We start from the raw sequence: 17,395 nt of genomic DNA on the forward strand, positions 1-17,395 counted from the left end.
AGACTGTACGAACACACTGTAGGATCTCAGTCGTCATTAATGTCGGACCGTACGACAGTCAAGACCCGAAAAACGGACGCACGAATGAAGAGTTGTTACGGAGTAGCAAAGTCACACTTCAGGACTGTGACCTAACTTAAAGATAAGACTGTATAAATAGGGCATCGAGTCTGTGCATAGATTCAGATCACTTTGGGACGTCTCACTGATTGGATCTCATGTTGTTTTTTTTGAACAATAAGCTGGGTTTTTGCTTCTCTCATCTAACGTGTTCTAGATTTTTTCTTTCAATTGTGCTTTTGAGTATGATCAGTTATGGGGAAAAGTCCTTAGCCCCACTAGTCGTTTTTGACATGACGCCTCAAATATTCGGAATTTAATCGGAGGAAAAATTCGATCGCAACGGCCGTTAATCGGCCGTCGGGGAACGTGTCGAACTAGCGATCGAAGACGACAGATTTTGACCTAGGATTATAGGGATCTTTTAGGATTCGCAAAATTTGTGTCAGACGTGAAATCGTGGCCGAAATCGTACAGTGTGTACCCGGCTTTAGGCTTTAAGTTAATGCAGATTTTTATTTGTTTTTATACGCAAGATTCGATTGTGGATGCTCATGCATTTGTATGTGTGTTTGTTAGACGTAGTGGCTGTGCGCAGGCTGACGTCTGTGTTCGTGGGCCTGCGGGCTTCCTTTGGACTGAAGCTGTATTACGATTGGCGGGGCGGCCGAATCTACCTGCAGCTGGACAGCACGTGGATGGGTGGCACCCTCGGACTCTGTGGAACACTTAATGGCAACCTGCGAGATGACTTCCTGTATGCGCTTGTCTGTTTGGCACTACATTTTAATGATCGCTATTAAAGTTGTGGCTCGTGTGTGTGTGTGTGTGTGTGTGTGTGTGTGTGTGTGCGTGTGTGTGTGTGTACTACAGTAAGTAAATGATCTGTGTTGTGTACTGTCTAGCTCTCCAGCTGGTATGATAGAAGGGACACCGCAGCTGCATGCCAACGCATGGAAAGCGTCTTCAGCGTGCATCAGCCCTGTTAACATCCCCATCATCGACCCCTGCGAGATGAACCAACAAAACGGTACGTACGTTTAGTCATATACTGTACCGTAGCCATCTCATATCAAACCAAAATACTAAAAAAAATATTATATTACATAGATGTGATATACTAGATAACGTCATATTTATAAACATCATTCATGTATCCTATTTAATGTGCTAAATTGTTTTTATTTTGTTCAGTTTTGTTGCTTTTACTAAGGAGTGAAGCAAAATGTCTATCAGGTCGAAATGCAGAATATCTGCATTAATGTAAGAGTTGGATGAAGCATTAATGGGAATTAACCCTTATTTATACAAGGCCCCCTATTTTTTCATACAAAGCAGATTTTTTAAAAAAAGTTAAAAGTTAAATAAGTGTAAGTTATACTTAATAAATAAGATCCCATTTGTAAAAATGACCCGAAGCATACTGCTAAACAACTATTGGTGTTTCCAAGATGAAAAATCAGAGGGAAGGCAATTTTTTTTTTCGCAAAAGCTACAACGTTACAGGTTGTTATGTATGGATGTATGGATGGGTGGCATGGTGGCTTAGTGGTTGCACGTTTGCCTCCAGGTTGGGGGTTAGATTCCCGCCTACGCCCTGTGTGCACGGAGCTTGCGTGTTCATCCCGTGCTTTAGGGGTTTCCTCCAGGTACTCCGGTTTCCTCCAAAGACATACGATGTAGGCTGATTGGCACCTCTGATTTGCCTGTAGTGTGTGAATTTGTGTGTGTTTGTGCCCTTCGATGGATTGGCACCCCATCCAGATTGACCCTCGCCTTGTTCCCCGAGTCCCCTTGGATAGACTCAAGGCTCCCTGTGACCCTTTGTAGGATAAGGGGTATGGAAAATGCCCAGTAATGTGCAAATTTATAGGCACCCTATTATTTTTAGTACAACCTAAAAAATGATTATAGATTTTTTTATTCGATGACTTCTACATTATCGAGTCGGTACAAAAGACATTTTAAATTCCCAAATGTTTGTTTTCCAGCACAAAATTAATTTGTGTATGTCAATAAAGAAAGCAGTGTATTAAGTGGTAAGAGACACTTAATTTCAAGAAAAACATTTAATTTCATTATTTTTGAATGCATTTCTTTGCATGTGCCTAAAACTTTTGCCCAGTCCTGTATATCTGTATGTATTTCATTTAAGGCATTTAATTTGAAGAATTTGTTAATCAGGTAGTCAGAACTGGGGCACTGTGTATGAAACTATACTGTCTGTACTTCTGGTATAAAATGAAACCAAGCTTCTCCAACTTCTTGAAGACAGTAACCAGGTCTAGAGTAAAGACATTTCCACTAACTGTATATATACTGTAATTTATCTAGTTCAATATTTGGCACATTAAGGAAATGGCTTCGATTTGGAACGTCTTATAAAAAACATGTTTGATTCGAATGATGAGTACACTGAGCTTTTAACTTTAATATAACAGCTTTAACGCCGTTACAGTTAATAGTTGTCTAACAGCGATCTCCAACATCATCTCGTGGTTTAAAAAGTATTAGTCGTGGTCTAAAAAAGTCCAAATGCACTCTGTCTGTAACATGGGTTGTTTTCTTGCTTGTTGTTTTGTAAGAAGGTTAACAGACTCTGCTGTGATGATTTCCTTTGGTGTTGCAGTATTCTACGCGTCATTGTGCGATGTTCTGACTGGAGACGTGTTTGCTGCATGCCACGCGTACGTGAGTCCTGGTGTGTACTACCAGCAGTGCCGCTATCAAGCCTGTCGGTGTGGCAGTGGCTGCCTGTGCACTGCGCTCGCCCATTACGCCTACGTCTGCTCCAAACACCACATCACCATCTACTTCAGAGCACACGTCTCCGAATGTGGTTAGTTTATAACCATGTACATGGTTTAATTTGCCTAAACAGTTTATTTAAGGAAACCTGGTAATGCTTTTTGGCAAACCATAAATTAAAACAAATACGCCAGATAATAAACACCTACATTAACCATTGTTAATTCCACCCATGAGCAACGATATGAAATAACGCTGTGGTTCATTGGATAATTGAAGCTAATATTTACATCCAAACAGAGTTCCGCTGATTATCAAGATTTTGTAACATGTTATACTATTAAACTATTATGGTTTTTCAGATATTCCCTTTCATGTAGTGTGTTATAGAGCTGTTTGTGAATGTACAAAGTCTATTGACTCCCAAAAGAAGGAACCGGTTCTGAACAGCTGAAACGAGTCTTTAGTGATTCCAGACTTTACTTCCTGTACTAACCTACATAGGTTTGTAACAATAAGCCCCGCCTCTGGTCTTCATCGGATGCTTGCTGACAGACGGAGCTGAAACTCGTTACGGTAGTGGGCGTTTCCTTTTTGAAACACGCTGACAGTGGTAGACCAATAACAACAGACTGGGACATCTGACCAATCAGAGCAGAGTATGCTCTCTGAAAGGAGGAGTTTAGAATGAAGCATTTAGAACGGATCATTTAACGAGTCGTTTGTGACACTGGGGGAAAAACGGTAATGCTGCAGTTTAAATTATGAGCACGTTAAAGTGTTTGACCTTGGACACGTGTAAATCTATCGTATGAGATATGGGTATGGGTTTTAATCTAATATTGTTTTAAATAAACAATAAGATAAAGAATTAATGGATATTTAAAAATACATTTTTCAAGTGTATAAAAAAATAGCCTGTGGTATTCTTAAAGAACCTGATTAATGTGCTGTGACTGCACTTTGATGCGTGTGTGTGTGTGTTTGTGTGTGTGTGTGTGTGTGTGTAGGCATGGTCTGTTTAGGGGGAATGATGTACCACCCTTGCACGACGTCATGTGGGAGAACATGCCATTCAGTGAGTACTGGTGAAGTGTGTGATGGAGACTGTGCCGAAGGGTGTGGCTGCATGGATGAGATGTTCTATGATCACGCACGTCAGCGTTGTGTACCGCTGTAAGCCAAAAACAAAACAAAACAACAACAACACAAATATTTGTAAGGCCACATGGTATATTTTTAGTTGGATTTGTCTTTTGTTTAAGTTGGAGAGTCACATGAGATTCTGTTTGTTTAGTTCTCAGTGTCACTGTTACTTCATGGGTTCAGTCTTTCAGCCAGGAGAAGTGTCTTTCAGCTCCTCTGGGCCTTGGTAAGTGCGTGTGTGTGCAGTTTGTGTGCAGTTTGTGTTGGCGAATGTAAATTGTGGTATAAAGGTGTCTTGTATCGTAAAAAAAAATTACTGTAAGGTGCTTCACTGTGCCAATTTCAGATGTTTTGCTAATTCTATAATGCTAACAATAAGTGTATATGCTAACAGTGAGCGCAGTGTAGGAAAATGTAACGCCATTTGTTTTTGAAGTCTCTGCAGAAATGCTCGTATGGAGTGTGTTCCTGAAGAAAGAGGTAAATAACAAAACGACACCTTTTCACCTTCTCGCTTTTGCACTCGGTGTTCTGCTATAAAAAATATCTCGGTCCTAAGATTACACATTCATCCAGTTAGCACTGAATTAATTCCTGGATTGGTATCCAGGACGTGGCATTCAGTATGCTTTATATTCTTTCATTTGCAATGTTCATGCTAATGTAAATTGAATTTAATATTATGAGATTTTAATGTTTATAATCATTTCCTTGTCTAAAAAATGCGATAGTAGTCCCATTAGAAGTTCCCTGCTTAATGATTTAATGATAAATAAACAATTGTTACTTGCACAGGTTCCATTTCCTGAACCTGTTGTAAAATACAAACCTAAATTTCTACGGTAAATGTTTTTTTGGGTTTTTTTTTTTTTTCTGACTGGAATTGTAAAACTTCACACACCCCTTTCCTGACTTTGCTCTTTATTAATTTATTCATTCAGAGCCTGAGACAGACGATTGTCCGAACGGAAAAGTGTACTATAACTGCAGGGGTCCCCAGGGTGCAGGGCCATCTGGTGTGGGCGTGGCTTGTGAACTCACCTGTAGGAACCTAATGCTGAACCTTACCTGTCCTCCTTTGACCCCCTGTGTGCCTGGATGTGGCTGTCCAGCAGGGTAACCTGTATTTGTTTGTCTGAAAGGGATTTGATTGAATTACTGGATTGCATAACATCACATAGTAAAGAGTAACATGGTAAATGAGTGTGTGTGTGTGTGTGTGTGTGTGTGTTTCATATGCACAGGTTAGTTGGCCATAATGGAGAGTGCTATTATCCAGAAAACTGCCCATGTGCCTGGCTTGGTCTGGAGTATCTTCCAGGAGAGACAGTGGATACTCCGTGTTACCGCTGGTCAGTGTGTTTATACGGGATTGTTTCTTGTTAACTGTTTGTTTTTAATTGGCACTTTTTAAACGATGTGTACGTTGATTTTGTTTTCAGTGTGTGTCATCGCGGGTTCTTTAATTGCACATACTTTCCATGTCCGGCTGTGTGCACCGTCTACAGCGACCGTCATTACCACACGTTCGATGGCCTGGAATATGACTATGCTAGTGATTGCCAAGTTTACCTTATAAAGGTACTGCTGTGTGTGTGTATCTTTCTCTATGAATGAGATTAAAATGGCATACTATGCATACTACTCAAAAATAGCCCCCCCCCCCCCCCCCCCCAACTCAATATTATGAGTTATTTTGTGTACAGGATACAGTTGAGGTCATAAGATTACATACGCCATGCAGAATCTGGGAAATGTTAAGAATTTTTAAAAAAGAAGAAGATGGATGCTCAAGAAGGCAACACTATACATTAAGACCCAGGGGGGTGTAAACTTTTGAACAGGATAATTGGTGTAAACTGTTATTTTGTTTCAGATATTTTTTTTCATGTAGCACCGCCCTTCAGAAGCTATATAAGATATTTACATGTTTCCCAGAAGCCAAAATAATAACAATTTACACCGATCATCCTGTTCAAAAGTTTACACCCCCCGGTTCTGAATGTATCGTGTTGCCTTCTTGATCATCAGTGAACGTTTGCATCTTCTGTGATTTTCGTGTAAGAGTCCCTCAATTGTCCTCGGTGTCAAAAGACGGATCTCAACATCATATAGTCTGTTGTAAAAGAGTCAAATATGCAGAAGATGCTGGAAAAGTAAAGAATGTGGAGGACCTGGAGGATTTTTCTGAAGAACAGTGGGCAGTTTAACTGCTCAGGGCAAACGAGGGACTCATGAAGAACTCTCACAGAACATAAACACAGTCGTGGATCATCCAGGTAACGACACAAGGTATTAATAATTAAAAGCGTGCGTAAACTTTTGAACTGGTTCATTTGTGTAAATTCAGTTATTATTGTGTCTTGTGGATTATATGTAAACATCTGTTATGTGAAATAGCGCTTCTTCAGGGCGGTACTTTCTTTAATTCTTCTTATTTATTTATTTTTTACTTATTAACATTTTGCAGATTCTGCAAGGCGTATGTAATCTTATGACCTCAACTGTATATAATTCCAAGCAAGTCCATTTTAGTTCCAGGTTGTAACACTACAATCTGTGGAAAAGTTCAAGGGGGCGAATACTTATGCAAGACATTTTGAACACAGCCCAAGTGTGTCAGCTAAGGAAAGAGGTCCAAAGTGTCACCCATTGTTGACCGTTTGAGAGTAAATCGGATTTATTAGCAGAAAGGAGCTTACCAGCTTCCACAAGTGGAATGTTTTTATCACATCTACAGTGACACACCTTTAAACCTGCCAAAACGCTTTTTAATACCAACAAAGAGGCTAAGAAGGTGTGTGAGTGAGCGAGCGAGTGAGCTTTCCTTTGCGACTCGCTCGCTGTCAGGGTGGATAGAATAGCTAGAAAGGATTGGCTCCTACCGCTCCTAATCTTGGGAAAATCAGAGTGGATTTTTAATTAGAGCAGGATTGCTGTAATGGAGCCCAGCTGAATGTCAGACCCGCACGAACACAGCACACAAACTTTGCAATAGCCCTCGGTTAACAAAGAGCAATCTGTTCCCAATCAGCCTACACATTGGAACACACCCTGCTCCTGCCTTGAGTGTGTGTGTGTGTGTCTGTCTGTCTGTCTGTGCAGGGTTAGTGAAAGGACTTTGGTGTCTGTTAAAGGTCACTAAGTCTCGGAGGAGCCCATTGATCTACTCTGGGGACAGAGCTCTTGGGCTGCTACAAAAAGACCTTACACACACATACACACACACACACACACACACACACACACACTGAGATTAAGTTTAATATGCTAACCTTACTAGTGTAACTGCATATACATTGCAGATGAAGTAGATAGAGTTTAGGTTGAACAAAACACTCAGGCATTCCTTTAATATTCTGCCGGTTTTCTGTTTTTCCATAAATAGAGCGTAGGCGATATAGAGATTTTGATTACGGCTCAGAACAAAGACTGCTACGAGAGTGGAATAGTCTGCATGAAGAACCTGCTCATCTATGTCGGCCTCACTAAAATCTACTTCAACGATAACTCGGGCAGACCCGTAAGTCATCCGTCTATAACCGCAGCGTTTAAATGATGACAACATGAACACTCTGTTTGTCAATGTGCTCTTGTGGCTGTTTGTTTTCAGGTATGGTGTACGCCTGCTCTGTTTGTGTGTGTGTGTGTGTGTGGTGTTCATTGTGTTTGTGGTGGACTTTCAGAGCCCCTCTACTGTGGTCGGACGAGGGTACGAATTTGAGCTGTGGACAGCGGGCTACTACACAGTGGTCCATTTCCCCAAACATGACTTGACTGTGCTGTGGGACCGAAAAACAACCATCCACATTCGGGCTGGGCCACGATGGAAGGTTAGAGTTGCTACCTCACATTTTATACGAATTTACGAACAGCTCCATTTAAGATAAGATAAAATAAACTTTATTGATCCCACACTGGGGAAATTCCCTCGTTACAGCAGCTCAATTATGCAAAAAAAACAGATAGGAAAGAATACACATTAATAAATAGAAATTATATATATAATATAATATAACGATTCCCACCGTGGCCCTTTGTGTGCGGAGTTTGCATGTTCTCCCCGTGCTGCGGGGGTTTCCTCCGGGTACTCCGGTTTCCTCCCCCAGTCCAAAGACATGCATGGTAGGTTGATTGGCATGTCCAAAGTGTCTGTAGTGTATGAATGTGTGTGTGTGTGTGTATGTGATTGTGCCCTGCGATGGATTGGCACCCTGTCCAGGGTGTGCCCCGCCTTGTGCCCGATGCTCCCTGGGATAGGCTCCAGGTTTCCCTGTGACCCTTAAAAGGATAAGCGGTATAGAAGATGGATGGATGGAGTCTCACTGCTGTAATTTAAAGGCCAGTGGTAGCTTAGTGGTTAAGATGTTGATCTTAACTGATCAGAACGTTGTGTGTTCACATATCAGCACTGCCAATCTTCCACTGCTGGGCCCTTGAGCAAGGCCCTAAACCCTCAACTGCTCAGTTGTATAAATAAGATTGACGTAAGTCGCTCTGCATAAGGGCGTCTGCCAAAATGTCATAAATATAAACTAGAGATGTGGCTTTATGGTTAGGGAATCTGATATACTACAGTATATACTACAGATATACTGTTAATATTATGCTAGTGTCACAGAAATATTATTTCCAAGTATGGCTCCAGGTTAATACACTATATGACCAAAAGATTGTGGATACCTGACCGTCACACCGATATGTTCTTTTTAAACATCATATTCCTGATTTATTCCTTACTTTGCTGCTATAATAACCTCCACTCTTCTGGGAAGGCGTTCCGCTAGATTTTAAAGCGTCCGTTCAAAAGCCACAAAAGCATTGAGATCAGGTTGAGCAATGGTGTTTTGTGAGGAGGCCTGGGGTACGGTCGGCGTTCCAGTTCATCCCGAAGGTGTTCAGTGGGGTTGAGGTCAGGGTTCTGCGCATGCTACTCGAGTTCTTCCACTCCAACCTTGGAAAACGATGTCATAATGAACCTGGAGTTGTGCACAGGTTGTGAACAGGTTTGGGCCTGTTAGTTCCAGTGAAGGGAAATTGTAAAGCTACAGCATACAAGGATATTCTATACAGTTGTGTGCTTCTAAGTTTGTGGCAGCAGTTTAGGGAGGAAACACATATGGGTGTGACGGTCAGGTGTCCACAAACTTTTGGCCATATAGTGTACGCCAGTGATATTCAATTGCACGTCCGTCGCACAAACTAAACGGTGTAAACTCACCTTTGTACCTGCTGCAATGTTGCAAAAACGTACCTGTTTCCAGTCATTTGTTTATACGTTTGTTCTGACATCCAAGTACTGCACTTCTTTGGCGTAAACCTGATCTAAAAAACATGACCTGAATTCAACCGACGTCACTGAGCTCAACTTGGAAAGCTGCCTCATAGAAGGTGGTGGTGCGGGTGACGTGTCCAGCCTAACGAAACATCGACTTTTTCATATCTATGACTCACGCGTAGGTTCGACAGAGACGTGGGGTCAGTCGAGGGGCAAGAGAAAGCTTGTGAATGTTTTCATTGTAATTGCAGTTTACCTCACAGGCAGCACTTTTAACGGTACTGTTTTTAAAATATTCTAGCACTTTCCTTAACCAAATAAATGAATACCTGCACCACCTTTACTTTCAACAGACATTCAACAACCTTTTAGCAAATGGTTGTTGGTAAAAGGTTACCAGTAACCAAACTGTGTGTGTGTGTGTGTGTGTGTGTGTGTGTGTGTGTGTGTGTGATTTTCAGGGTCAGTTCAGTGGCATGTGTGGGAACTTTGACATGGTGACAGTGAATGACATGACCACAGCAGGGCACATGGAGGTCAGCAATGCTCAGGCTTTTGGAAACAGCTGGGCTCTTGGGCAGGTACGTGAGTGCAGTCAGGCATGCTGCATGCCAGTGTACGTGGGGTTAAGAAGAACTTGCGAAATCTCTAATGTAGGCATACACACTTAGAAATAAAGCTTTCACTAACTTTATTGTCAGAGCTACATTTCCTCATTGAGTCACAGACCAGAACTTTTTCGCGCCATTCTCTTGCGCGTGTCCCCCGACCCCAACGTGAACTCGCCACAGCACCACTTCTCATACTCAGCACAATTATACTGAAATATAAATGACTCACAGCATAAATTAGCCTAATCTCACATAAACGTTTAAAATAAAACAAAACTCTTATACAAAATCTAAAACAGAGAAATAAATCTCACACCAATAAGATAGCGGGGCAGTACGAGACGAACGAGAGAGGGCACGGGGTGCTAGGGGAGTAATAAACATGCTAAAAGGAGGCAGTTTTAAGATATTAAAATACAGGCATATTTACTTTATTGCACAGGAACTCTGCATTTTAACATCGGAGTACGCTGCTACAAGTGAACACACAAAAGTACACACACACACAAAAAAAACAAGCAGCGAGTTTTTTTCTAGTGCTAAATATGACTAGCCTAGTATTTATTGAATAGCTTAGTGGTTAAATACTGTATATAAGCTGTGAAGTGGCATTCATTTTAGCTAGTTAGTTTGAACTTCTGGCAGTCTATGAGCGGACATATGAACCTCGTAGAATTTTGGCTCTGGTTAACAGATTTGAAGGATTGCTTACCCTAAGAAGTAATCTGCTGCTGACATTGCTCACTGCCATCCGATTGGAAGGCACTGAGGGACAACTTGGGAAGTTTTTTAGAATTTGATGAACAGTTGTTTAACTGAGTGCATTCTGCTTCTGTGTGTGTGTATGTGTTGTACATAGTGTGAGAGTGATTTTATAGTGCGCAGACCATGTGAAGGGGACCTGATCAGACAGCCATACGCTAAGCGAGAGTGCGCCCTTCTGTACAGTGACGTTTTTGCTTCATGCCACAATGTGGTAAGTGCTTCCTTTGGGAGTTTAGTGACATATTCTGTGTTCTACAGAAGAAAAAAAAAGGTCATTGCTTACCCACGGCACACACACAGAGACTTACGAATGTCTGTTAGTGATGCACCAGCAGATAGCAGTGGGGCTAAGGGTAAGATTCCCAAGTGATGAGAAAATGCTTGGTTGAATTTTAGCCCATGTCCAGCAGGGGGTGTGGTTTCATAAGAAAAGGAAATTAAGGCTTTTTCTATTTAAATTAAAAAAATTGTAAAAACATTTTATGTTAAAACAATACTGAAAATCTGAAAAAAAAGCGCACCTCTATAACTAATAAACACAAAAAACGTCATTCCTCGGGGAACAATTATATTTGAAAATTTATTTTCATCTACAAACCTGTTGTTTTTGAGCAAATTTTTTTTAGAATTTTATTTGTTTATTTATTTATTTATTTATTGCAGAAGCTTTTAATGCAAAAGAGGGAGGATAGTCAGGTAAAGAATACATAAGCAGAATGAAGAAAAATACTATTATAGACAGTCAGGAATCTTGTGCATATGAGTGATGAGAAATTAGAAACTTTTTAATTCTAGAAAACATTTGTGTTAAAATAAAACTCCTTGAATATTCCCATGTGGTTAAGATGAAATTATTGCTAGTTACGTGTACTATACGTTATATACACACGGCCGGTCAAAAGTTTGTGGACACCCGACTGAAATGTTTCTCATGATGTTAAAAAGCGTTTGATCTGAAGGTGTGTGATTAAACGTGTGAAATCGGTGTCGTAGACAAAAATATAATCGTGCCGACGTATTCATTTCTTTCATTAGAAAAAAAATATAAAAAATAGATGTTTTTAAACGGATGATTCGGAGGGAAATATTCCGAAAAGCAGCGGATAAGAGTCCAGCGTCGGTGGGAACTCCTTTAATACTGTTTAAAAAGCATCTCGGGGAAATTCCTCAAGAAATCGTTCGAGGAAGCGCCGAGAATACATTTCTGGAAATTCTATGCAGAAAGGGCGTCGACTTTGAAGATGCTAAAATCCTAAATTATTTTGATTTTTTTGGATTTTTTTTTTTTATAACAACATAATTCCCATTGCTCCATTTGTGTTACTCCAGAGTTTTGATGACTTTATTTTTATTATTAATATTCTAAAATGTGGAATAAATAAGTAAATAAATAAAGTATGAATGCGCCCAAACGTTTGACAGGTAGTGTATATATTAATTTGGGCACATTTTCACGAGGGTGCCGGACCCTTTAGGTATATTTATATTGCTGTGCCAGTGTGTATCATTGGCCTTGTTTATAATGATGATTGGCACGGACTGAAAGGGAGTGTAAATCTAGCTAAGCAGACACTTAGTGTCTTGACCTGCTGTATTGTTCTGTGCTCACTGGTGTGACTAATCTCTGACAAACCCCCAGGTGGACGTGACCTGGTTTTATAAAAACTGCCTGACAGACACCTGCAACTGCAATCGAGGGGGCGACTGCGAGTGTTTGTGCACCAGCATTGCTGCATACGCACATAAGTGCTGCCAACACGGTGTCACGGTACACTGGAGATCTCCCACCGTCTGCCGTAAGCGCACACACATTCTCTGCAGACGCACACAAACAATGCCATGACCTGCTGACCTACTGACCTCCGCCTGCTGTCCATCATCAGAATCAGTTTAATTAGTTAGACAACACACTATCACATCACTAGAAAACACAACAGTACCTGCATTTTGATATTGTTTCTTTGTTTCTTTCTGTTACAGCATATGACTGTGAATACTACAACCAAGGTGTGTGCTATCCTCCATCTGCTAAACGTATATTTACTTACTGTACCTAGGGACATGTTCAGAGTTGACCACAATCCCAGTTGCTGGGACTACGGTCGCTGCGATGGCCTCGGGACTGCAATTACCACATAAAATTTTGCACTCGGGTCTCCTTTAGTGAACAGTGGACAAGTTCAACAATACAGACTTCATATAAAACCATAATGAACTTCCCTTTACTTTCACACTATCGGTTGTTACCCAGATGAGGATGGGTTCCTTTCTGAGTCCGGTTCCTCTCAAGGTTTCTTCCTCAGATCATCTTAGGGAGTTTTTCCTCGCTACCGTGACCACCGGCTCGCTCAATAGGGATAAATCCACACGCTTAAAATCTCTTTCCTGTGTTTATATGTTTCTGTAAAGCTGTTTTGTGACAATGTCTGTTGTTAAAAGCGCTACACAAATACAATTGAATTGAATTGAATTGCAAATCATGAAGACAGACAGACTTAAAGGCTGACCATTCATAATCGTAGAGTACATCGTTCAGGTTTGGGCCAAAATCAGGAAAAATGAGAAGCACACATACTAAGTAAGTAAGAAGATATTAAATAACCCGACTTCAAATATTTTGTGACAAACAGTGGGAAACACAGGGTAGCTATACACAAAACGAATCAGAGAAAAACATGAAATAAGTGAAAATAATCAGGAAAACAAACCAATCACAGGATAGGGGCAGAGAAACGAGGAACACAGGAAGTCAAACTAAAACAAAATGCGCTCATGGTGCGCGTTGCCATGGGAGCCGCAATGCAAAGCAGGCGAGATTGTGACACTAAATATCCTTGCTCTTCCATTATAATTGAGTTTGGAGTAAACAGGCTTTCTGTTTATTTGTCCAAATAAATAATAATGTTAAATGTTTATCCGCGTTAATGAATCGTACGCTACAGATGCAGCGGATTGATATTAGGATTCAGAAATATTCCTGAAACTGTGAATATGGTCCATAGACATGTTGAGAAATACTTATTTTCAAAATATATCAACTCTACACACCTACATTATATCTGTTTGTATGTGTGTGTGTGTGTGTGTGTGTGTGTGTGTGTGTTTAGAGCTGGGTGAGGGTCCATTCACTTTGTCCGCCACTGAGCTGAATGATTCAGTGTGTGTGTTTGGAGCAAATGTGAGTAGTGGAGAGGTGTTTCCTCTGCTGAAGACTAGCGCTCAGCCAACTGCCATCTTCAACCTCATGATCACCAGTGGACTTTACAAAGAGCGAGCTTCACGTGAGATCACACTTTTACATGTGATTATTACATGTTACATGATATTTGATGGTGATCAAAGCTGGAAATTAACACCAGCCTGCCAGCCAAATGTGAGTATTATGTTTTGTTTTTCCCCTGGCAGGTGAATTATATCAAGAACAAGTGAATTATATTGTTTATATGCCGTATACCATTTTGTAGCTTTGTAGTCAGTCAGCTTGAGTCTTCAGAGTGACTGTTCACAGCTGATCTCGATAGCTCTCATCTCATGCAAGCCTACCGGTACAGGTCATATATGGACAAAATATTGGGTAGATTTGGATGTTTTGAAGATTTGGTCATTCCTTAAACGCTTTAGTTTCACTTTACTGAACAAATTAATAGTCGTTAGTCAATAATATGGTTTAACAAGAATAGTTAAATAATAAACTGGGAGTTTAAGGGTGTGATGATAAGTGAAAGAGTAGGGTTTAAAAAACATCATTTTTGATTGTGACCAGGGATTTCTTCCCATTTATTTGTAGTGGAATTAAAACCATCTCTGGCTGGTATAAGAAATTTTCCATTGTAGACGGTCAGTGTGTTGGTTAGTGAAAATCCTAACTGGCGACTAATTCTTGAAAAACAACTCATCACACTGGCTGGCGAGCTACAACGTTAGTTTTCAGTCCTGATGTTGTTGTTTTCAAAGCTTAGAGATCTTTTTGTTATGCTGCTCTGGTCCTCAGGACTCCCTACTGTCTCGCTGGAGTCTGCCGAGCGCCCAAACTACTTCCTGTTTGTCACACCGGGTCGCGTCGTGCGCCTGGAGCGCTGGAGACCCGATGAGGACTTTCGCCGCCAGGCAACCTTCATTCATCACCAGGGCTTGTGGTTGCCCGGGCGATCTTCCTTTGAGCTGCACAGCCAGAAGGGCGTCTTCATTACACTCTCACACACACATGCACGTGCACAGAGCTACGAAAACTCGTACTCTTTCAAAGCCAGCAGCAGTTTTACCATTGAGGGTAAGAAAGTTCCCATAAACACGAAAAAAAGAAATCAGTATACATAATGTAACGCTATCATTAGTAGTATAAATAATATTTATGAAAATAGACGCGTGAATCCCTTTGATATGATCCCTTTGTCTGTGTGCGTGCGTAGACATGAGTGCAAAGAGAGCAGTTTTTTTTTTTGCTGTTTTTATTTAAACTGCACAAACTATGAAATTTAAACAGACTCGAACTTTAATCCATCTCCGCGTAATACGGTATTGTTAATGCGATTTTTAAAAATCTGTCCGTGTCCACTTTGTTCATGTTCCAGAGAGCAGTTTTGTGATTCCGTATCGACTGATGTGTGAGTGGAAATACCAAGCGTGTGCCAGCGCGTGTGTGAAAACATGCAGAGATCCTGATGCCACACGCTGCCAGTTCTTGCCTCTGTAAGATTCAGAATTTGATGCATCAGCCTTCGATCTGGTACTCAAAGCCCCACCAGAGGCTGTAAGAATCACCTGGAGAACGTATGCCACGATGTTGTGAAGAACTGACACGTTTTATGACTAACTGGAAAGGTGTTTGGAGATGACTCCACCAGAAAGTGGCATAAGAGGTTGTTTTTTTTCCAGTTTTGGAGGACAAGCTACCTGGCGTTTAGTCCGTAGCCACAAGCTGCTATGTGAATATCTCCATATGGTTTACATGTGTACCAAGTGAGAAGAAGATCGAGAAACATGACTATGACATGACAGCATTAATGAGTGCAAATACTGCATCATGTGTCATTCTGTGATGTTGGAAGGTCACAGCAACAACATCACACTCGAATGTAATGTAATGTTCTCCAGGTGATTCTTTCTGTCCCGAGTGGCTAGCAGGCGTGAAATAAAACCAAGTTTTGTTGTTTGCTGTTTGTGTATATGCAGTAGGAAAAAAAAAAAACATCTTTACAGGTATCCTTAAAATCACGTATTTTTAAAACTCACTGTAAAAGTGTGAGTGGTACTGCACTCACGGCACTCACGTGAAACCCTGCGTGTGTGCTGTGCAGTGTGGAAGGCTGTTTCCCCCGCTGTCCGAAAACCATGGTGCTGGATGAAGTCACGAGGAGGTGTGTGTACCAAGAAGACTGTGAGTATCACCTTCATCTGCTACTTCAACATTTTTCTCCTCATCAGCTTTGCTCGATACAAACATGGTGGAATTGTGCTTATGATTGAAACTTGTGTTTTTTTTTTTTTTTTTTGTGTGTGTGTGTTTATTTCTCTGCAGGCATAACACTTTCACCAACTCCTACGCCTTACATGTTTGTGACTCGGTCTAACAGAACCACCACAGCTCCTACCACGATGGTTCCGACAACCGTAACTACAACCACGACCGCTACCACGACTACCATGGCTGCTCCCACAACGACTACGCCTCCTACCACTGCAGGCACAACTACGACTAGCACGACTGCGGCTCCTACTTCAGTCCCCACCACATCTACCTTTATTACAACAACTTCTGAAATCCTTACATCTTCTCCACCAATCACAGAAAGCCCTTTTGTTACCTCAACCCCGCCCACAACTAAGCCAACCACACCCCCTATGACTACCTCTGTTACCACTACATCATCACCCACCACTACAGAGACACTGACCACAACGGAGGAAACAACCACTTACATCATCACTACTACAACTCCTTTCACCACTCTTCCCATTACAACACCAACTCCTCTTATCACCACAGAGACACCCCCTGTTTCCACGGTAACCGGGGACTTTATTTTGACGTCAACAGCAGAAACAACCCCAGCGCCAACGTCCACTGCCCCGTCCTCAACTCCCACGACACTCGGTGTGACAACCACCCTTCCTGCATTCGTGCTCCCCACTGGACCCTGCACGGTGAGCTTAGTGTTAAATATAATATTTTCTTAAACATGCCAGCATTATATAAGGACAAACCAAATGGAAAAAAAACCCCCCAAAAAACATACATAGTATGGTTTGTTGATGATGTGGTGTTTAGATGATGCAAGTACAGAAGTTGCTTTTTATGACTGCCACATTAGGTTTAGCCAATCAGGCAAAGGTAGGTACGTTCTCAACAGTTTTAAACTTTTAAACCTCATACAATAGAGCTCATCTCCATCCATCCATTCATCCATCCATCCATTTTCTGTAACGCTTATCCTACACAGGGTCGTGAGGAGCCTGGAGCCTATCCCAGGGGACTCGGGGCACAAGGCGTGGGACACCCTGCATAGGGTGATAGAGCTCATCATTATATTAATTATGATACTCCAAGCATCAGTATAAAATTTTAAATAAATGAAGTTACTTTTTTAACTGTGTCGTACTGTACTGAGCGATCTAGCCATCCAAGCGACACATTATAATTAAGTAAAACAGACTTACAGCTAATTCTTATTCTTACTCGTCGTAAGTTTTGATAATAAATGAAATAAAGCTTCAAAATAGCAAGCCGCTTATCAAATTGTTTACTTTGCGTACCCAGTCTATTGTATCATCATTGAGTTTGAAGTTC

General features: G+C 41.2%; 1 protein-coding gene across 1 annotated transcript in view; it reads left to right on the top strand.

Moving 5' to 3' along the window:
* The window catches only part of otogl (otogelin-like), a 49,400-nt gene that overhangs the window by 16,490 nt on the left and 15,515 nt on the right, over positions 1–17,395 (top strand). The window contains exons 17-36 of the mRNA XM_053678232.1: positions 640–817; positions 966–1,090; positions 2,690–2,899; positions 3,819–3,984; positions 4,106–4,180; positions 4,391–4,434; positions 4,896–5,070; positions 5,199–5,306; positions 5,397–5,535; positions 7,343–7,477; positions 7,641–7,787; positions 9,694–9,813; positions 10,703–10,819; positions 12,248–12,404; positions 12,589–12,615; positions 13,716–13,889; positions 14,600–14,878; positions 15,180–15,297; positions 15,906–15,985; positions 16,127–16,752. Of these exons, the coding sequence (XP_053534207.1) occupies positions 640–817; positions 966–1,090; positions 2,690–2,899; positions 3,819–3,984; positions 4,106–4,180; positions 4,391–4,434; positions 4,896–5,070; positions 5,199–5,306; positions 5,397–5,535; positions 7,343–7,477; positions 7,641–7,787; positions 9,694–9,813; positions 10,703–10,819; positions 12,248–12,404; positions 12,589–12,615; positions 13,716–13,889; positions 14,600–14,878; positions 15,180–15,297; positions 15,906–15,985; positions 16,127–16,752 (3,200 nt within the window). The remainder of the gene's footprint in view (positions 1–639; positions 818–965; positions 1,091–2,689; positions 2,900–3,818; positions 3,985–4,105; positions 4,181–4,390; positions 4,435–4,895; positions 5,071–5,198; positions 5,307–5,396; positions 5,536–7,342; positions 7,478–7,640; positions 7,788–9,693; positions 9,814–10,702; positions 10,820–12,247; positions 12,405–12,588; positions 12,616–13,715; positions 13,890–14,599; positions 14,879–15,179; positions 15,298–15,905; positions 15,986–16,126; positions 16,753–17,395) is intronic.

Source organism: Ictalurus punctatus, chromosome 4, assembly GCF_001660625.3.
Source record: "Ictalurus punctatus breed USDA103 chromosome 4, Coco_2.0, whole genome shotgun sequence".
Taxonomy (NCBI): Eukaryota; Metazoa; Chordata; class Actinopteri; order Siluriformes; family Ictaluridae; genus Ictalurus; species Ictalurus punctatus.